Source organism: Drosophila sulfurigaster, chromosome X, assembly GCF_023558435.1.
Source record: "Drosophila sulfurigaster albostrigata strain 15112-1811.04 chromosome X, ASM2355843v2, whole genome shotgun sequence".
NCBI classification, from domain to species: Eukaryota; Metazoa; Arthropoda; class Insecta; order Diptera; family Drosophilidae; genus Drosophila; species Drosophila sulfurigaster.
Window position 1 is genome coordinate 17,383,045 of NC_084885.1, and position 22,288 is coordinate 17,405,332.

The 22,288-nt window shown below is 40.2% G+C and overlaps 4 protein-coding genes across 8 annotated transcripts in view; 3 read left to right on the plus strand and 1 right to left on the minus strand.

Moving 5' to 3' along the window:
* LOC133848119 (low-density lipoprotein receptor-related protein 2) overlaps positions 1-7,635 on the plus strand; it is a 179,815-nt gene extending 172,180 nt beyond the window's left edge. The window contains 10 exon segments of the mRNA XM_062283515.1: positions 1-105; positions 107-614; positions 680-891; positions 957-1,363; positions 1,572-3,076; positions 3,652-3,964; positions 4,028-4,244; positions 4,246-6,215; positions 6,488-6,735; positions 7,254-7,635. Of these exon segments, the coding sequence (XP_062139499.1) occupies positions 1-105; positions 107-614; positions 680-891; positions 957-1,363; positions 1,572-3,076; positions 3,652-3,964; positions 4,028-4,244; positions 4,246-6,215; positions 6,488-6,735; positions 7,254-7,465 (5,697 nt within the window). The 3' untranslated portion in view covers positions 7,466-7,635.
* Positions 7,636-11,030: 3,395 nt separating this feature from the next.
* Positions 11,031-12,149, minus strand: LOC133849416 (B-cell CLL/lymphoma 7 protein family member A). 2 transcript variants are annotated; one of them, XR_009895374.1, is made up of 3 exons: positions 11,556-12,149; positions 11,253-11,442; positions 11,031-11,175 (listed from the first exon to the last, which is right to left on the minus strand). XR_009895374.1 is itself a non-coding variant. In XM_062285475.1 (2 exons), exons 1-2 carry the CDS (start codon positions 11,842-11,844, stop codon positions 11,324-11,326), a joined length of 408 nt encoding a protein of 135 aa, XP_062141459.1. In that variant the 5' UTR covers positions 11,845-12,149; the 3' UTR covers positions 11,031-11,323. The 2 variants fall into 2 exon arrangements, 1 of the variants encoding a protein (XP_062141459.1); XM_062285475.1 differs by having other exon boundaries at positions 11,031-11,442.
* A 757-nt stretch (positions 12,150-12,906) lies between these two features.
* Positions 12,907-22,288, plus strand: part of LOC133849413 (palmitoyltransferase ZDHHC8) — a 35,057-nt gene continuing 25,675 nt past the window's right edge. For 3 of the 4 annotated variants that reach the window (XR_009895372.1, XR_009895371.1, XR_009895373.1), the window contains exon 1: positions 14,119-14,250. Coding sequence is in view for 1 of the 4 variants with exons in the window: in XM_062285472.1 (XP_062141456.1) it covers positions 14,159-14,250 (92 nt within the window). In the remaining 3 variants the exon portion in view is untranslated. Of the gene's footprint in view, positions 14,251-22,288 lie in introns of all 4 variants that reach the window. The other variant, XM_062285472.1, reaches the window with a different exon arrangement.
* LOC133849415 (uncharacterized) lies at positions 12,908-14,104 on the plus strand. The gene is made up of 2 exons (XM_062285474.1): positions 12,908-13,173; positions 13,906-14,104. Exons 1-2 carry the CDS (start codon positions 12,908-12,910, stop codon positions 14,102-14,104), a joined length of 465 nt encoding a protein of 154 aa, XP_062141458.1.

Genomic DNA, 22,288 nt, shown 5'->3' on the forward strand with positions numbered 1-22,288 from the left:
CCCAACGAGTTCCGCTGCAACAACGGACGCTGCATCTTCAAGTCGTGGAAGTGTGATCACGAGAACGATTGCAAGGATGGTTCCGATGAGATCGGTTGCAGTTATCCCCCCGTGTGTGGATGGTGAATTCACCTGTGCGAATGGACGTTGTATTCCCCAGACACAGGTCTGCAATGGCGTCAACGATTGCAAGGACAATGCCACGTCGGATGAGACGCATCAACGATGCCCCATGAACACAACCTGTCCAGCAAATCATCTCAAGTGCGAGAAGACGAACATCTGTGTCGAACCCTATTGGCTCTGTGATGGTGATAACGATTGTGGTGACAATTCCGATGAGGATCCGCTACACTGCGGTCAACGCACTTGTCCCACCAATAGTTTCCGTTGCCCCAATCATCGATGCATTCCGGCCACCTGGTATTGCGATGGTGACGACGATTGCGGCGATGGCGCCGATGAGCCGCCAGATTACTGCAAGTCCGAGGGTCGCACCTGCTTCGGGGATCTCTTCACTTGCGACAATGGCAACTGTATTCCACGGATCTACATCTGCGACGGCGACAACGATTGCCTGGATAACAGTGACGAGGACAATCGCCACCAGTGCAGTAAGTATTTTTCATAGCTATGTTTAATTATCCCTTTCTAACTCCCCGTCTTATTCCTCCTTTAGATGATCGAAAGTGCGACGAGGAGACCGAATTTACCTGTGTGGAGAACAAGTCCTGGCAGCGTGCCCAGTGCATACCCAAGAAATGGATCTGCGACGGTGATCCAGATTGCGTTGACGGTGCCGATGAGAACACAACACTACACAATTGTGCTACCCAACAGCCATGTGGCGAGGACATGTTCACCTGCGGCAACGGACGTTGTATCAATATGGTAAGTGAATAAACGTTGATTCAATTGCCACATATTTCTGCAACTTGTTTTTTTACATCTCGCAGGGCTGGACTTGTGATCACGACAACGATTGCGGCGATGGAACCGACGAGGGCAAATCCTGCAACTCCAAATACAAGACATGCTCGCCCATGGAGTTCACTTGCCAGAATTTCAAGTGCATACGCAATCAATATCGATGCGATGGCGAAGACGATTGTGGCGATCATTCGGATGAGGTGAACTGCAAAAAGGAGAATGCCACCTGTCCGCAAGGGCAATTCATGTGCACCAGTGGCCAATGCATCGACTACAGTTTGGTCTGCAATAAGGTGCCGGACTGCACCGACGAGTCCGATGAGCCAGCCCATTGCAATGTGGATGAATGCGCCAAGGTCGAGATCAATCAGTGTGGCCACAAGTGCGTGGACACGCTCACTGGCTACTACTGTGACTGTAACGAGGGCTACAAGTAAGTAAAGGACTCAATAAATTAAAATTCAAAATGAATAAGCTTACATCAAAAGCAGTTCCACGACGAGTCACTATAACTTGTCAATTTTTAATCCCTTAAGCACCAAGTCCAGACCAAAAATAAAAGATTAGATTAAACTTATTCAACAATTGAAAAGACATTTAATAACACTAACTAATATTGTTTCTTTCCTTATTTTCCCCAGACTTCTTTCCGATGGCAAAGCATGTGTAGATGTGGACGAGTGTCTGGAACAACCAGGCGCCTGTTCGCAGCACTGCTCGAATACGCCGGGCAGCTTCTACTGCAAGTGCGACGAGACCTACTATGAGCGGCAGAACGATGAGCACACGTGCAAGCGGAAGGATGACATCACCCCATGGCTGATCTTCACCAACAAATACTATGTGCGCAACATGTCCGTCGATGGGCATCAGTACAATTTGATGCATCAGGATCTGATGAATGTGGTCGCTCTCGACTTTGACATCAAGGAGCAGTATATGTATTTCTGTGATGTGACAGCCAAGACGATATTCCGTGCCAAATACACCGACAACGACAGTAATTTGCCCACCGAACGTGAAGCGGTCATCCGACATGACTCCCACGGCCTCGAAGGCATCGCCATTGATTGGGTGGGACGCAAACTGTATTGGCTGGACAGACACTCGAAGAATTTGGATGTGTCCGAGTTGGATGGCACCAAGCGCAAGACATTACGCAGCGGTGTCGTCGATCCCCGCGCCATCGTTGTGCATCCGGGCATTGGTTATCTGTACTTCACCTCATGGCATCTGCAGGCCTACATTGCCAAGATGGGCATGGATGGTTCGAATTTCACACGCATTCTCAACTGGAACGATGGCATCGCGTGGCCAAATGCCTTATCCATCGATTACTTCACCGATCGCATCTATTGGGCCGACGCACATTTGGATTACATTGCGTACACTGATCTCGAGGGTCGTCATCGTCATATTGTGCTCTCTGGCACGCAGGTGCCGCATGTCTTTGCGTTGAGTCTCTTTGATGACTACATCTATTGGAGCGATTGGAATCAGAAGGCGATTGTGCGTGCCAACAAGTTCCACGGAGCCAACTACACGGTGCTGAGGAATACCACACATCGTCCATATGATCTGCACATCAATCATCCGCTGCGTCAGCTGAACTACACGAATCCCTGTGGCGACAACAACGGCGGCTGCTCGCATCTCTGTCTGATTGCCCCGCCCCCGGAGTCGACGTACCTCAACATCGAGGGCTACATCGAGGAGGGTGCCCCCATCTATAAGTGTGCCTGTCCGAATCAATTCTATTTGGCTCGCGATTCAAAGACTTGCATTGCCAACTGCACAACCGGACAGCATCTGTGCGGTGGTCACGATGAGAAGTGCATCCCATGGTTCTGGAAATGTGATGGCGAAAAGGACTGCAAGGATGGCTCCGATGAGCCGGCGACGTGTGCTGCACGGCATTGTCGTGCCGGCACCTTCCAGTGCAAGAACACCAACTGCACGCCTTCTGCGACCATTTGCGATGGCGTCGACGATTGCGGCGATGGCAGCGATGAACAGAATTGTGATTTGCCATGCCCTCTGTCCGACTTCAAATGCAAGTCCAGCGGACGCTGCATTCTCGACAGCTGGCGCTGTGATGGCGACGCCGATTGCAAGGACGGCAGCGACGAAGATCCAGCCGTGTGTCGTAAGTCTCATATTCCTATTTATATTCATAGTTTAGGGTAAATGGCGTGGCTGTCCTCTTCATTTCTCTCTCTGCAATAATGCGAGTTAGAGGCACGAAATATTGAATATAGATAACTGAGAATCAGCATTAAGTTCCAACTTATTGAAATTCCGTCCGTCCGCCCGTCCGTCCATTAAACCAAGCATCTATAGATACATTTTATTTATATAAACTGAAATTGTTATTAAATTTCAAACATTAAGTCATTCGGCTATTTCAAGAGTAGCTTCTATCGTTGAATCTGTTCCACATTTCTGTACATAAAAAAGCTTCTATCTTTCCAACTAGAGACGCGAAAATGTACACACATTTGCAGTTATATTATTCCGGATTTCCGTCTGTCCATGCAAATAAAAGTGTCCATCATTAAAAATAAAAGATTTAGACATACAAAACTTTACACACATGATAGAACTGAGTGTCAGCAAATTCCCAAGTAATTGAGTCTCATCCTACACAAAACTCGATAAAGTTTTAAAAGCAATTAATGTGAACAGCGACTCAATCCATAAACTAAATTTATATATTTGCAGACAAGCGTGAGTGCGATCCCGAGACCGAGTTCACGTGCAAGAACAAGCGTTGCATACCGCAGCTTTGGATGTGCGACTTCGACAACGATTGCGGCGACGATTCTGATGAGCCCGCTTACATGTGCCGCCAGCGAAACTGCACCACGGGCTGGCAACGTTGTCCCGGACAATCGAACTACCGTTGCATACCCAAATGGCTGTTCTGCGATGGCAAGGACGATTGTCGCGACAACAGTGACGAGCTGCCCGAGAATTGTCCCAAATGCTCTCCCGACACGGACTTTAAGTGCGGAAACAATCGCTGCATACCGAAGTAAATATAATTTAAAAAAAAATATATAACTTGCAACTTAAATTAACTAACTCAAATTTACAGACAATGGATGTGCGACTTTGCTGATGATTGCGGCGATGCGAGCGATGAGAATGAAGCTATCTGCAAGGGACGCTATCGCGAATGCTCTGAATCGGAGTTCAGATGCGCCAACGGCAAATGCATTTCATCCCGCTGGCAATGTGATCACGAGGATGACTGCAATGACAACTCGGATGAGATGAACTGCGCTGGCTATCAGTGCAAGAATGGAACCTTCCCAATGCGCCTCGGGTCATTGCATTGCCAGCTATTTCCGTTGCGATGGCGATCGCGATTGTCGCGACATGTCTGACGAGGTTGATTGTCCACCGCGCTTCCCCGGCGGTCGCTTCTGTCCCGAATCCCGCTTCCAGTGCAGCAACAACTTGTGCGTGTCACTCTCGGATCTCTGCGATGGTACCGATGACTGCGGCGATGGCAGCGATGAGGATCCAAAGGTCTGCAGCGACTTCAATTGCGACACCCTGCGACGCTTCCAGTGCGCCAATCATCGCTGTGTGGCTCGCTATCAGATCTGCGATGGCATCGACAATTGCGGCGATGGCAGCGACGAGAACAACATGACGCTGTGCGCCAGCAAACAGAAGCCCTGCGATCTCTACACCCAATATCAGTGTGCCAACAAGCATTGCATCGAACGGACGCAAGTCTGCGATTTCGCCGATGATTGCGGCGATGCCAGCGATGAGTTGGGTTGCCATCACAGCAGCAGCTGCTCGGCGGAGAATCGTGGAGGTTGCCAGCATCATTGCCACAATCTAACCGAAGGCGGCTACATCTGCACCTGTTATCCTGGGTACATCATTGCGGCGGACAACAAAAAGAAATGCGCTGATGTCGATGAATGTGTCACACGTCAGCACACCTGCTCTCATCAATGTCACAACATGAATGGCACGTATTCGTGCAGCTGTCGCGAGGGTTTCCATCTATCCGACAGCAGCAGCGGTGTCTGCAAGGCCGAGAAGGAGGATGTCCTGCTGGTCTTCGCCAATGGTCCCGAGATACGCGGTCTTGATCTGCAGAAGCGCGAAGAGTTCGATGTGATTGCGTCGGAGAAACGCATCGAGGCCTTGGATTACGATGCCCAGCAGCAGATCATCTTCTGGGCCGACAGCTATGACAAGACCATCAAGCGTTCGTACATGGTCAATGCTCTTGATGGCCAAGCAAAGATCGGTTTCGCTCAGGATCTGAACATGAAGGGTGGTTCCAAACCGACAGCTGTGGCTGTCGATTGGCTGGCCTCGAATCTCTATTGGACTGAAATGGATCGCACCGGATCGAAACCAAGGGGTCGCGTCATGGTGGCCACCACCGATGGTCGCTATCGTCGCTCGATTGTAAATGCTGGCCTCGAGGTGCCCACTTCGATTGCAGTTAATCCGCAACTGGGACGCATCTATTGGACCGACGCGGGTTCGGCGCCCAAGATCGAAGTCTCCTGGATGGATGGTTCGAAGCGTCGACCGCTCATCACCGAGCAGATACGCCATCCGGCTGGCCTGACCATTGACTATGCCCAGGACCACATCATCTATTGGGTGGACACGAAGCTGAATGCCATCGAATCGATGCGTGCCGATGGTTCGCGTCGCAAGTCCATGGTCAAGGGCGATCAACTGCGGCATCCGGTTTCGTTGGATCTCTTCGAATCGAACATGTTCTGGGTGACCAGGGATACGGGCGAGCTGTTGCGTCAGGATAAATTCGGACGCGGTGTTCAAGTGGTTGTCCATCGCAATCTCGTCAATCCGTCCGGCCTGAAGGTCTACCATGAGAAACGCTACAACACCTCGTTACGCAATCCGTGCTACGAGTCCAGATGCTCGCATCTCTGCCTACTTGTGCCCGGCGGACATCGTTGCGCCTGCCCCGATACATCAGGTCCGTTGCCCTCGCATCGCAGCACCGCCGAAGTCATCTGCGATGCAGCCGCCGAGCGTCCACGTCCCGCACCCCGCATTTGTCCCTGCCAGAATGGCGGCCTCTGCAAGGAGGACGATCACGGTGAACTCCTCTGCGAGTGCCTGGCCGACTACAAGGGCGAGCACTGTGAACGCAGCACCACCGGCGCCTTTGGCCATGGCGGTGCCAATGTCACCGCTGTCGTCGTGCCCATCATGGTCATTCTGCTTGTGATGATGGCTGCCGCCGGCGCTTGGTATGTCATCAGGAAGCGTCCATTGTAAGTACTAAAAATATGCTAACTACTTATTCAATCGGAAATAGTTGCGAGATATTTATTGCGTGGGAGTTTTTTATTGCATGCGATTTTTACATTCCTATGAACTTGGAAAATAGAATGTAGGTCGAAAGATTTTAAATTTGTAGTTTCCTAATTCAAAATAAAAGTTGATATTATTTATTTAGTAGCATAATATGTATGTAAGATTCGAGTTTCAATACTATTATTATTATAAAATATTACTAACATTCTTTTCCCATTGTTTGCTGCAGTGGAAAACTGGCTCGCATGCCCGCCATGACATCGTCGCAGAGCGTCACCTTCCGCCACGGCTCGAATGTGGAGTTCAGCGAAAGCGGTTTCCCAAGCGGCTCCGCACCTGGCGCTGGCGACATGGCACCCATCGAGGGCTACAATCTGCAGACGGTGAATGCCAATAAGGCCCGCGACTTTGCTAATCCCATGTACGATGCTGTGCAATCGGGCACCACCACCGATCCGGGCATGAGCAATGGCTCAGGTAAGTTTCCTTAAGTGACTGTCGTTTATTATTTCGTCTGTCCGTCTGTCTGTCCACTTGCTGAATAACCTTTAACTTCTATACTTAAAGAGCTACAGCTGTGAAGCTCGGTAGGCAGATGCTAAATCACTTAATGCAGCTAGTTGTACTTTGTAATCTCCATAGCTACTTGACTTTCCTCGCAATATACAAAAATAGGGCATAACTAAAATATTTCTTAAGTCTAATATCCCAATCACAAATTTAAAAGTTGGCCAGAATTTTGTTTAAAACAAATACTATAAAAGAAAGCAGTTACTTTTCATTAGAGCCTTAACCCCAAGGTTGAGTTGATTGTAGTTTGAATTTGAAAAAAACCCTTCCTTACTGCACAGTGTTTATCCCAAAAGGTTGTTCACTTTAAAATGAGTGATTCAGTCAGGACAAAGAATGATCTCTATACGAAAAATGTGATTTGTTCTAATTACAAATGTATAATATTTGCTTCTCTCTCTTACTCTCGCCCTCTTCTTCATTAGGCATCTATGATGTGCCACAGGAACCGTCCAAGTCAAAGGCCATGGCCCACTCGGGGTCGTTCACGGAGCCGGCGTCGGCAATAATCGCGCCTAGCAGCATTACGCACAAGTCATCGCCGCAGCTGCAGCTGAGAACACGCGAGCTAGACCCATCGGCGGATACCGGCAAGGATACGCAGTATCTGGTGGAGGAGGATAAATCAGAGTGCTGATATCAAGCTTATCAGGCAGCGGTATCCGTTTCCGTTTCGCTGCCGCTCAGCTGTCGACGTCAGCAGCGGGCGCAGGCGCGGCCCAACAGTTATCCGTTGCACACATAGCACAGACTTATCCACAAACATCACCAGCAACAAAAGCAACAACACCATCAGCAACTACAACATAAACACCAGCAACAACAACAACAACAGATACAACAGAAACAACAAGGACAAAGTAAACATCACAAATCCTGGCATGCAGCGGCCAACGAAGCCACCACAAAACTAACCACAAAGGTCTAAGCGACGTTACTATCGATACTTATCGATCGATATACACATTATGTCAGGCAAATATCGTACCAAATCTGTACAACAGCAAACACTAAATGCTATATATACAATATCAAATCCAAGTCCATCTTGAAAGTGCAATCCCCAAAAAGAATATAGATGTGCATTTCTTTACTCCTCCCCCTAATAACAAAAACAATTTACGCAAACATATCCTTGAAGACAAATGAGGGGCGGGCGCATTAGCCCCGATAAACTAAAAAGAAATCGTAAACACTAAAATGAAAACAAACAAAAAACAAAACTGTTGCAATTATTATTATATAAATCTCTATACATCAAATTATATATATAAATATATATATACACCATATACCCCTTATACATATGAATGTACACTAAGCTATAGGTGGCGCCACCTCGGTTCTAAGCTGAAGCGCCCCCACACGGTCACAGGGCCCAAGACGCGCGACTCTCTTTCTAGAGACAAGCCGGCGAAACAGAGGCACCCTGTGCTAGACATATATACACACACACAAACACATACACGTACAGCACAAGATAAAAAAAAAAGATCACTTTGTAAAGCCAAACTGTTTTTTTAGAGCTATTTTTGCGGCTAACTGCAAAATGAAAATTAAAACAAAAAAATAAGAAAATTGTATAAAGGCATAGAGTATATTTTTCTGAACGCTAAATGACAATATTAACTATATATGTATGACTCTCTCTGTATATGTATATGTATATGTATATGTATATGTATATGTATATGTATATGTATATGTATATGTATATGTATATGTATATGTATATGTATATGTATATGTATATGTATATGTATATGTATATGTATATGTATATGTATATGTATATGTATATGTATATGTATATGTATATGTATATGTATATGTATATGTATATGTATATGTATATGTATATGTATATGTATATGTATATGTATATGTATATGTATATGTATATGTATATGTATATGTATATGTATATGTATATGTATATGTATATGTATATGTATATGTATATGTATATGTATATGTATATGTATATGTATATGTATATGTATATGTATATGTATATGTATATGTATATGTATATGTATATGTATATGTATATATGTATATGTATATGTATATGTATATGTATATGTATATGTATATGTATATGTATATGTATATGTATATGTATATGTATATGTATATGTATATGTATATGTATATGTATATGTATATGTATATGTATATGTACATATATGTATATGCATATGTATATGCCGATTTCATACGTATACAAGGCAAAACCCGATGCGACGATATAAAATTATATATGTATGTGTATTTGTATTTGTTTAAACGTAAAAAAACAAGCAACATTTTTAAGCTAGGCGTCATTTTTTAGCGCAACAAAAGTTCGAGCTAAACCACAAGAAAACAATGAGAAAAAAACTCTCCATACGGAATTTCTATATTTTTCTAGTAAATAAAAAAGTAGAAAAAAAAAAATAACTAACAAACAAAACGAAAATCGAGTAAAGAAAAGAAAAGAAAGTTAAATGATAATTGATAAAAAAAAAAACACTATTGTGCTAAAAGTAATTTGAACAAATGAAGAAAGTACATAGATTAATGCGTATAATTTAATATTTATTTTATTACACACATTACAACTAAACATTAAACATTACGAGTACATTTTAAAGTAACTTTTGTCTGTGCTACCATTGCATTTTTCTGTGGTTAAGTTGTATGCGTAAATAATTCCAAGCGAAGACATTCCATCAATCCATTCCAACAATCCGTGTTTGCAGAGATCGATAGATCAATAAATAGATCATCCTAATACGATATCTTATTGCGGGTCGTGGTTCGCGCGAATTCAGATCAAGTTTTGTCAGCCTCTCGAAAATATTTTGGTAATCAAATTTAAATTTGTATTTTATTTTTACTTATTATTATTAATACGATTATTATCCATTTACCCATTATTATTTTTGTATCTCTTTCTGTTTATTTTTTTTTTTGTCGAGAACAAAAGCAAAGCTTTGTTTTGTGTGTGTAATTAACATGTAACATTTATAATATATATTCTTTTTTTTTGAGACAGAGATATTTTAACTATGTTGTAATCCCCCCCACACAATTTTTGTAATAATTTGTTTGGTCGTCGAAAGTTTTGTAACTTGTGCAAAATCTGTGCTTCCTTTCAGTTAAGCGTGTTTTTAGCATAAATTTTAGTAAAAAAAAAACAAAAAAAAGAAAAAACAAATGAAAAAAAAGATGAACTAAATATGTATCTATGTATGTATGTACGTATTCCAACCAAGTTGAGCCGATTGCGCAACTTGGCTGGCCTTACATCTATATAAATAAATAAATAAAAATATATCTATATATATATATATATATATATTACGATGATAATGTGAAAAGATGTGACGAGAGTTAATGTATGTATATTTAATGTCAAGTGAAAGAAAAACTATTTGTTGAAAGAAATTAATTTTTTTTATTATACAAAAAGAAAAACTACAGAAAAAACATGAAATAAAAAATAATAAAAGAAAAATGTAAAAAAAAAATCGATTTGGGATACTTTGAACTAAGGATTCATATTATTTGCAGAGCTCAAGACGGGGTTCTGTTGTCTCAATTATAGCATGGAACAAATGGATCGATGAAGACGTTGGCATGGTAGTTGAGTCCTTGAATCCTTGCTTATTTGTTGATATCTGTCTTATATATTATGTTGGAAATAAAATAGCCATTGATTATTTTGCACTGTAGAATTTAGTTAAAGGCGACAATTTAAATCTAAATTAGAATTTGGCATCGAATTTCTTATTCAAGAAAATTACAATTAATTTATTAGTAGTCTTCTTATAGCGAATGCATTTAATTTGTTTACTTGCTTGCTTGGGATGATGTTATAAGCAATAAAGACTGTACTAAAGTATTTGTGAACAGATTGCTCTTCGATTTATTTTGTTGTGTTTGCGTTTATTGTATGTGCGAATAAATAAATTGAAATATTTTGTGCTAAGTCTACAAACTAAACATAATGTTCTTGCAGCGAAAGCTGAGAGTTGTACAGTTTACAAAAAGACTGACTTTTGACTGGACTTAATATCTTAACTATACTCTACATACAATGTGTAATTTAATATAATATATATGTCCCTAACATTGCGAGAATGCGCATTAAACATTACGAGTATACCTAATTAGTATATAGTATTTGTTTACAATCAAAAGTTATGCATACAATCGTGTTTTGTTTTTTTTTTTTATATCATTTTCTTTTTTTTTTGTGTATATTTTTTACTTATGGTTAGACGTATAGGAGAATTGCTTAAGTCTTGGTGAGGCAGATGATTATCTTCGTACTCAATATAATCGTAATATGCTAAAAATCTACTCGCAAATCAAAAAAAAAATATTGAATAGAATATAAAGTATAAAATCTATGTATGTATATATAAAATAATTACAATTTCGCATTCACACGGCCCGCTAAGCTACTTTAGCTACTGTAGCTGGAGCTGTGAATGATCATATCTAGCTAATCACTCGTTTTCAGACGCTTCACTGGCCCGTCGCTGCCTTGAGAATTGGAGTCCTCCGAGAAGGGCATGCTGGACACAAAATCGGCTCCTTGGCTATCACTTACCACCGAAAAACCTGCAGCAAGGAATTTAATTGAATATTAGTATTGACAGAAGATTAGGAGGGGAGGAGGATTAACAACTCTTATGCACTCTTCGACCTTCAATTCGTCAATTCTTCACACTCACAAGTATTTGAATCATCGGCAGTTAAACCGGCATAACTGGGCGTTATTTGAGGTGGTGTGGGCGTGCCTTTCTGTGAGTTCTCCTTGTCGCTGATCTTATTGTTCAGCTGTAACTTTGATTTCTTCTCACTGTTCGAAGAGATCGGAACCCATTTGTAGATTTTCATCGTGGTGTCGCTGATCGTAACCCATTTCTTCTCCCAGTGCCGCACCTTGTCCACGGCCTGCATTACCCGCTTGATGTCATCCTTGGCCCGGCTGCGTGTCTCGGCGCGCACACTTCGCGACATGGCTATACACTATATATATATATATATATGTGTAGGTATATGGACGATAGGGCGATGGCGTCTGCTCGGCGGCGACGAAGACTCAAGTAACCAAACCAACCAGACACACACACACACTATTACACTATTTGGAAAGACCCAGCTGCTTTAGATTGTAAGAACTTTGGTAACGCTTAAATTTTTTATTGCACAAGCACAGTCACTTTTTCGGCGTTTCAATATTTTATAAAACTGCCTTTTTTTATTGCAAAATTTTATAGGGTAGCAGCAAGAAGCGAAAATACATTTGGGGTTGTAGTGTTGTAAAATTCCATTCACAATGTGCGACTGCACTTATCGATACTCAAATATTTTGTAGTATTTAAATACTACATGTACAGCACTGCTCAGTTGGGTTTGATGATTAAATAAAAAGAAAACAATGCTGCATCATATTATGTCTAAATACTAATCAAACCAAAAAGGGTTTAAGCAGATTTATTTTCACATTGGGGATTTATAACGAATTTCCTACGCAAACAGATCGTTAGTTGATAAAAATATCGATAGACTACTGTTAGTAAGTGCATTTTGTTAACAGATACTAATTTTCAATTGTGTGACCAGATGATGATAAAATACTAAAGGCTTGAGAAATACTTTTGATAAATTTTGTTAATTCTATTCAACTTAAACAAAAATTTATATTTTTTTTAAATGATTACTTTATTACTCGAAGCAGTGTAGTTTGAAAATACCGTTTTTATAAACAAAACAAAATTTTAAAATCCACGCCGCTGTCTTAAAGTATTTTTAGTGTGTACCAGCTAGTATTTTTATAGATATTTTTGTGCACAACGAAAATAGGGTATTTTTATGTATATTTTTTGTGGAGGCCAGAAGTTGGTTGGTATATCTCAAAATTGAACTTGCGGTCACGCTGACGGGCGAGGAAATTATGCACAGCGAGCGCGGTGTTGTGGTTATTTTTTTTATTTATTTTTTCGTAAATACATATATACCAAAAAGTGCATAATTGGAATGAAGTGCAAACCAAAAAAAGTGTTCGTTACAAAAGTGATGTATGTGCTGCACTTTGTTTCGATTGAAAGTTAAGAAGCGCACACGGATAAAAAAAATAGCAAACACCAAGCAACCAACCAACGAATCAACCAACCAACAACAACTACTACTGCAGGCAACGCCATCAGCCATCATCACTGCCGCCGCTTGTTGTGTGGAGTGGTGTTGGGTGCGGAGAGTGGAGTGTGGAGAGTGGTGGAGAGGTGAAAAGCGGACGAACGAACGACGGACTCGAGGAATATCGCAAAAAAAATTGCAACAACGTGCGTACGTTTGTGGCTGTGTATGCGAGTTGTGTATGTGTGTGTGTGTGTGTAGAAAAAAGCATTAAAAAGCCAGAACAAGAAGAATAATAAGAAGACGAAGAAACAGCAGCAGCAACTCGAATGTATATAGGAGAAAAAAACGCAAACGAATCGAAAGAGCGCAAGGTGGGAACCAAGAATAACGAACGACAGCAAAAAGGGCGACAGGCAAAAAAAAATAACAGACAAGAAAAACAGGAGTACAAAATTACGAACACACTGACCGAAAAGGGAAGAAGAAGCACGACAACAGCCACAACAACAACGACAACAACAAAATGCTAGGCTAGCGCCAAGAGCAAACAATTAAAATAGTTTTCATTTGGATAAAGCGAAAATCGCGTTGCTCCACCACGCTTTGTGTGCGTATGCGTCTGTGTATGTGTGGGTGTGTGAGTGGGTGTGTGACGATGTGTTTTTATAACGTCGCCTAATTCACAGCAAACAGCAGCAGCAGCAGCAACAAAACGTTCGCAAAATTACAAAAGTGAGACAGAAGCTGGAGCTGGAAAATCAACTTGTAATTGTTGCACTAGCGACACAACCTAATAACAACAAATACCACAGCTAGCAGCAGCAATTACTAAATAAATAAAAATCGAATAAAAAAAACAACAACACGCTCGATCCAAAATTACGCGTCGTCGCCTCGCCGTCTCTTACATCGTTTTCCGTCTCTGTCTTGCACTTGCAGTTGCATACGATCCGGCATCGCTACGTCACCGTTAACGTTATCGTCATCGTTATCGAGCTATCGACTAAGTCTACTACTATTTCTACTACTACCATCACTATTACTACAACAACAGCAACTGGAACAACTACAACAACAACTACAACTGCATCATCAGCAGCATCGTCATCCAAAGCCACAAAACGGAGACACCAACTGACGTTGGGGCAGAAACAACAAGCATAACAACAGATACAACACATACACATACACAATGCCCAAATGCGATGTGAAAACCCGCTACATTCCGGCGACTTTCGCATGGATTGTCCTCTTACTGACCACATTTCTCTTCTTCTTCTATCCGTAAGTATTTCAATCATTCAATTTGACAATCCCTTAAAATCTTTGCAGTTTCTCTGCATTCAAATTTTCTTATGGTCTGAGAAATGAAAAATGATTTTTATAGTCAGAAGTACTCCCTGCATATTTGCATTGATTTTGACATCAATATTTAATACTAAGTTCATAAAAATGGTTAAAAATGTTCAATGGAAACAGGCCCAATCCATATTCCATACATATGTATGTATATACACTGATCAATTTATAGAAAATGTAAAGTTCTATTAGAAAAGTTGAAGTATAATTTTTATTATCACCAAAGAAAGTAAAAAATCGATGTTATCGCAAATCAATCGATAGCTTTTGCAGTTCTCCTGCCACTGTTTCGTACTAATTAAATTTATCAGCGAACACGTAGTATTTAGATGACCATTTCCCCTGGGGATTTACAGACAAACATATGTTCACATTTTGTGTTCTTATCTTTTATTATTTTTTTTTTTTGTGAAATTTCCAACTAGTAAAAATGGCATAGGAATGCATTACGATTCGTCATTTACAATTCGCCCTTTACTTTGCGCAGCTTTTTGAGTTTTCGTGGATTACTGTGAAATGGGAAATGCCGCAGGACAATTGTGTCCATTCGGATTCAGAGTTGTGATGTTGATGTTGGCTTTGCAAATTCATTTATTTGTGCACTTTGGGGCTATTAAAATATGCAATAAATAGTTCAGGTCGATCCTCGGGCATTCTGTACTTAAATTTGGTCACTCTGAAAGGATACATCATCGTCATGGGAGGGGAGGAAGTGTAATGCATAATTGCAAATGGCGTCATTTCGCTCTCTAGATGGCCAAGGAAAACCGATAAAAAGCAAGAGAGAGGCAGAAAGAGAGAAGACGACTCTTCACTCTTCTACTTTGGCATTTGCGGTAGGGGAAGGCAGCAAGTCACTGACCATGACGACGACCAGTTGTTACCCTGCCTTCAAAAAAATATAATAAAACAACAAAATAAAAAAAAAAAAATCTGTTTACCCGTTCGTCATTTGGATTTGGCTGTTGACTCTGTTCATTGTGTGTGTGAGTGTGTGTCTCTGTGTGAGAGGCACTTTGTTCGTCCGTCCAGTGAGTCATCTTCCCCCCTTCCCTAAACAATGCATATTGGGGTCTGGCTTCCCCTATGCCCTAGTTTTTGCAGGGTATTCAATTATACGTCCAAATTGCAAAGCGTCATTCTTTCTCGCCTTTGTCCCCATTTAAATAATAATTTTTAGTTATTTTTATTTCAGTTTTTCTTTTTTGGTTTTTGCCTCACCATTTTTTTTTGTCGCTACCCTTTCCCAATTGGCACCATCTTCATCATCTTCATCATCACCACAGCGCCACCACTTTGCTAAATGAAACTTGAACTTTGTTTATTTGCTTCGCTTTCTTGCCGCAGTCTATAGACTTTAGTTTGTTTGTTTGTTTGTTAAATTATGCTTGCCTTTGATTCCTTTCATCACATCACAGACCCCCACGCCGCTCACTCTCCTCAGCCCTCACAGAGCAATAAAAGTAATTAAATCATAATTCAATATCCTTGCTCGATATTACGCAAAACTTTATTCATTTAGAGTCGCCTAGAATTTGCTTTTTAATTTACAGCAAAACATTAAACGCTTTAAATTGCCATTTAATATTTACTGAAAGAATTTGCCAATATGGCTAAAGTATTCAAATAGCATTTGCAATGATTAAAACCCAAAATGCCATTTTAATATAAAACAATTTAAATAGCATTTATGCAAATTGTTGGCGTCCACAATCAGCAATGTTAATTTACAGGTAAAAAACAGGTAATAGAATATAAAGCAAAATTTGTAGTTTTGTGGAATTGCATAAATATTAAAATAGGCATTCTCAACTATTTTGTTGTTTGTTGTTTGTTTATTACTTTTCATAGATATGCGAAGCGAATTTCAGTTGTAGTTTTATTTATTTAAATGCATTTCAATTACAAAAAAAAGATAATAGAATATAAAACTAATTTGTAGTTTGCGGATTTGCATTAATATTGAAATATTAATAAGAAAAGTAGATACGTTCTTGATTGGAAGAATTGACGATTTAGGTTTTATAATTCCAAAATATATTGATGATATAGATTCGTTTGTTTATTAGTTCACATGATTTGAAAATTCTTTTGCGAAGAAAGTTGCAGTTGGATTTGTGGTTTTTCCTCTTTCATATGTTCACTCCAATTAGAATAAAAGTATAGAATATACAAAAAAAAAATAGAAAAATTGTTTTAAAATAAAATCTCAAAATGTTGCATCAATATATTGATGCGCTATAGATTCTTTTGTTTATTAGTTCCCATGAAAATGCAATAAGAAAAAAGAGAATTGCAGTTGGATTTGCGGTTTTTCCTCTTTGACCATTCATTTCAATTAGAAGGAAAGTATAGAATATACAAAAAAAATGTAGAAAATTGTTTTAAAATAAAACCTCAACATGTTGCAGCAATATATTGATTCTTTTGTGTATTAGTTCACATGAAAAATGCATTCTGCATTGAAGTTGTAGTTTCGTGCTCGTGTTTATTGGCGATTCATTCATGCTCAGTGTTCATTGTCTAGTTGCGATACGTTACACTTGTTGTTTAATTGCCTTTTTCCAGTTTGTTTACCTACTCGACGCGTCGTCGTTGCCATGTGCCATGTGATACATGCATCGTTGCCATGCGAGAGAGTTTGTTCTGTTTTGTTTGGTTTGGTTTACTCTGGCATTGGTACGAGTATGCGGCGAATTCTGATTAAGAGATTGGGGATTAATTCGCATGCGGGATCGCTAATCGTTGACTTGCAGGTTTTCGATTCTGGATGGAGTGGGGAGGCTTATGTTTCAGTCTCTCTCTCTCTCTCTTGCTCTCTTTTGTTTTGTGCGTCACAAGTGTGAGTGTGTGTGTGTGTGTTGCCAAGCTGTCATTTGTGTGTTAGCATTTTAATTAGAAAATATCAGGAGTGTATGAATGTGTGTATACGTTTTGAATTTCAAGTGTTGAACAAAGTTGGCTAGCTTCAAATGTTATGTTATGTTTTGTTTTGGGCCAGCTGGCGATTTGTGAACGCATTGTTGTTGGCACGCGAATGCCACAGGTACTGTGCGAGTGTGTGTGTGGGTGTACGAGTGTGTGTTTGGCCTTTGCACAATGAGAGAAACCAAACGAAGTCAGCGAACGAAACCACCCCACCAAAGTCAGCAAAGCGATGACGACGACGCGCCCAGAAAAATTGAAAAAATCAACAAAACGAACGAAACGCGCAGAACACGCGCAAATTACGACTAAAGCGGACAATAATAATATCAACAACAACAACAACAACAATACCTGTACAACATATACACATACATACACACACACACTTGTACGCATATATCAGTAGAAAACTGCTGTTACACATGAATCCAAGCGATAGCAACAACAGCTAGAGCAACAAGAACAATTAAACTACATACGTCATGTTAACGCTGCCATCCCCCTCAGCTCACCCCCTCTCACTATGTATGTGTGTGTGTGTGTGAACTCTCCCCTCTGTGTCCACTTGGACACAAGTGCCTAGGCAACCATTGAAATTGTAGAAGCCGCCATTGAACGTTTCGCCTTGCCACGGGTGTCGAATTTTCCACCAGTTGCCCAAAGCTCACACACACACACATACACACACACATGCAGCACATAAATAAACACACACAAAGACACAGTCAGATACACAAATTCAGTTAGCTTTTTGCTGTTATCTATTTGATTATTCGATTCAAGTGACCAAGCAACTCGGCGGCAGCGAAAACGAATTTCAACTTTCCCATTTCACGTTTTTATTAAAAACTAACAAGAGAGCGATACGCAACGAGGGAAAGGGGGAATGAGGAAACGGTTCTTTGATTCACGAGACTAATAATTTACAAATGTTATGATCGCCACTGATTGGCAAAAGAATGTTTCATTAATTTAAGTGAATTCCGCTTCATTTAACTTGAAATTCAATTCTTAATCATTAGTTAATATTATATATTTTGATTGGTTTGTTTGTTGAACGTCGTCTTTAAACAAAGTTGCAACACGTGTAAAAAAAACATTTACATTTCGTTTTGCGATTAGATTTGTACTGATACAAAACGTTTCTGTAACCGATTTTACGGTTCAGAGATCAGTTTTCGCATTTTGCAAAAACACGTAATATATATGTATATACATATACATACATATATAGAAATTATCACTGATTAGATTTTGTTTCCAAGAATTCACGCATATTTATCGTGTTTTCGTTTGTTTGCTAAAAACAAAAATGGAATTCCATTTGCATTAAGAATTCTTTCTTTATTTCTTTAATGTGGCTATTATTATTGAAAGTCGTATGCAAAGTGGTTATCATAAATATTTCCGCTGCAGCTGTTGCTGTTGTGTTGTGCGTGTTATTTATTGTAATAATCGTAATCGAGGAGAAAGTAATATATTAATTGCGATGAATTTTCCATTTCCATTCCATTTTATCAGATTTGGAATTTGCCAGCATTGCTTTGGTGCTTGGCATTGACAGGTAAACATAATTCATTTGTTGTTGAGATGTAATGAGAAGGAAGGTTGAAGAGAATAACTGTATGAATATCTTGAATATCACCTTAGAAATGTCTTAAACATTCTTTTCCTTTTGTTATTATTGCTTGTGGTTACATCTCCGAGTGATTTCAATTAAATACGTTTGTAATTTGTGTTAAAAGCATTTCAAGGATTTGCTATTGGAACCACATACAAAAACATCCTGTCGATGTTGTGTTCTTGCTCTTGTTCTTGCTTTTGCTGTTGCTGTTGCCTTGCCATTGTAATTGCGGCTTTTATTTTATTAGTAGAGCACAAATTACCTATTGCCTTATACTTTGTTGTTGCTTTAGGCTACTTCGATTGTTGTTTTTGTTGTTGTTTATGTTGTGTGAGTGTGGGTGTGTGTGTGTGTGTGTGTGTGCGTCAAGTGCTCCAAAGCAAAAGCATTTGACTAATTATATTAGGGCAAACTGTGCTTATGGTTTCAATTAGTCGACATTCTCAAGCCCATGCCACACACATACTATTCTCTATGTGTATACAGAAAATTACCTAGCTTTAGAGCATAAATCTTGGGTAGATTTATTTGCCGGAGCACATAGCACGATACAATCGAATTGAAGTACAAGATTTGGTTGGGCTGGCAAAAAGTTTGGATGCCTTTTTATTTACTTAATCATTTTCTTGTTCAATGCTCAAAGGCCAAAGACAAATTTGGGCAACAAACAACGCCGCCTACACAACAACAACAACAACAACAACAACAACAACAACAACAACAACAACAATAACGTTAACGACAAGAAACCCACAGCAACTTCATGACCTGCTACTAAATAAAACCCCGATTTGAACCGAAAACCCGAACCCCGATCCCGACCCAAACCGAACCGAACCGAACCCGACTTCGAACTCGAACTCGAACCACTTTTCGAACCTTTGGGGACACAGCGCAGCAACTTTCTGTTGTTGACTTTGGTTCGCTTCGCTTTTCTTTTGTGTATTTCACGATTATGCCAAGTTTTTTGATTGAATTTGGAAAACTTGCGTCTCGAACTTAACTGAAACCACCCACACCCACACACACACACACACACACACACACACACACACACACACACACACACACACATTGTTGTGCTGCACCTGCAACCACGTGCCTACCAAAGTTGTGTGTCCCACGCCACACACACACACACACACAAGAGAATCAAGACAACAGCTGCAAATTGCGGGTACTTGGGTCTGCTGCTGACTGACAACATTATCTCTCAGCCATTCTAGCAAAACAGTTCTCTAGCATAGCTCACTTATTTATTATACACATGTAGATAAAGATAATCTGACTCGTGCACAACAACAAAAACAACAACAACAAGAATGAATGAGACTATAAAACGGAGGAATATGTCGAAATGGAATAATCATATTAAAATCAAAGAGAAAAGAGCCACAAGCTTGGCTCCGCCGTCTTTGACTTTTATTTGACTGAGAGAAAAATACATCTATTGTCATGGTCATCTATAAGCAAAACTCCATTTAGGCTGCCATCACACGTGCGGGTGACATAATGATATGGAGATGGAAGTGGAAATGGGAATGGGAATCGGAATGGAAAGGGAGGTGGACTATATCTAGTTTTATGGCACTTGTGAGCTGTAGTTTGTCACATCAATAATAAATACAAATTCGTAAACAAGAAAGTTGTTAGTCGAAAATCTTTTTTTCCAAGGATTTTCACTTGCTTTTGTGTATGCAAATGCGTATCGAGTGTGCTCGACTTTTATGCACTCTCCACACAAGTCCGATTTCAGCAATCATTTTGCACCTTTGACCGTTGATAAATAAAACACGTGAGTACACACAATTTATCAATGGCCGTGACAATTGTGTATCGAGTTTGATCGACTATAATGCACCCAACAATACATATTTGTACTTGCTATAGAATAAATGCGAAAACATTTATCATTTATTTATGCATTGCTTTAGAAATACTTCGAAGGCAGCGAGTGAAGTCGAGTCTGCTCGACTGTAGAGTGAAATAAATGCCACAATAGTAATCAGTTTGAATTACTATTAATTTATTTATTTAGTTGTGTGTTATGCAAGGAGCATGCTCGACTGTCAGATACGCTGTAACTTAAATCGGGAATACATGATGCAAATTCAATTGAAAACATCGATGTCCATATCCGTTGATATTTTCAAAATAGAACATCGATACATCGCTTAACATCGATATCAAGAAAACGTCGGAAATAAATAATAAGATAATAATAATAAATTTAATAAAAAAAACATGCTTCATTTTATTAAAATATGTAATCATTTGAAATAACAAGAACTTCCTTAAAATTCCTTTTTGATTATTATTTTTTTTTTACATTACACAACTTAAAATTATAACCTCAATATAATGTTGCTTACATTATAAAATTAGAGGACCGTTGTTTTGTCAAAGGTCAATATCGGAACACATCGCTATACATATATCAGTGCAATCAAGTGTGCTCGACTGTAAAACACATAACAGATTTAAGATTCATCATTCATCGTGAATTTAATTTGCATTTTTATTTTCAACAAGTATTGAATATATATTCTATCGTCTGTAGTTGGAATTAATGCCTCCTCTCTCGCTCCTTAATAATTTTGCAGGGTAGCACGTAGTTGTGTTGACCTTGCGATGGCCAACATTTTATTTCCCTTTTGCTTACATTTCATTTTGCACTTTCGTATTCGCGCTCATGCAACGTCAGAATGGAATGGCAAAGTGTCGAGCTGCGCTGAGTAGAAGGAGGAGGAGGAGGAAGTGTTTTCACACAAACACACACACACACACATACACATAGAAACAGACACCTCGCTCGGTGTCGTCCGGCGAGTGTTGGCTGCCATTCTCTTCTCTCTCCTCCTCCTCCTCCTCCTCTTCTCTCTCCCCTTTGGCATGTTCAGTACGTTTGTCAACTTGTTAATGAAAATAAATTTCTGACACTGCTGTTGGCGTCGTCGTCGTCGTCGTCGACATTGCTCGGCCTCGTTGGCTGCTTTTGCTTTTGCGCTTGCTGATAACAATAACAATAAAAGCCGTGTTGCTGTTGCTGTTGTTGTTATTGTAGTTGTTGCTATCGCGTTGATGATATCCGCCGGTCATCAGCAAGTAAGCAGCAAACAGTGAGCCGCCAGCCGCAAGCATAAAATGCTGGCAATGAGTAACAAAAGCACACACAAAAAGGCATAATCAAGACGAACACACACGCACATACACATTTGTATATATACTATATATACTCAGGATAGATCTAAGCTAAGCAGAAAACAAAAAAAAAATGTAAAAAATAAACGTCAACAGTGGCGAGGCGAGGCGAAACTGTCATCGACGAGCCGAGCAAAAGCCGAGCTGGATGCCACAGGCGGCACGCCCAGTGCCCGACTTGGCTAAACTCAGGCAGCGAGAGAGAGACAA

Excerpts from the sequence above, each read along its gene's own strand:
- LOC133849415 (XM_062285474.1), top strand. The coding sequence starts at position 12,908 with ATGTGCTGCACTTTGTTTCGATTGAAAGTTAAGAAGCGCACACGGATA. Across the intron at positions 13,174-13,905 it reads AAAAAATTGCAACAACGTGC|TTGCATACGATCCGGCATCG; the intron begins GTACGTTTGTGG and ends TTGCACTTGCAG.
- LOC133849416 (XM_062285475.1), bottom strand. The coding sequence starts at position 11,844 with ATGTCGCGAAGTGTGCGCGCCGAGACACGCAGCCGGGCCAAGGATGAC. Across the intron at positions 11,443-11,555 it reads TGCCGATGATTCAAATACTT|GTTTTTCGGTGGTAAGTGAT; the intron begins GTGAGTGTGAAG and ends TCCTTGCTGCAG.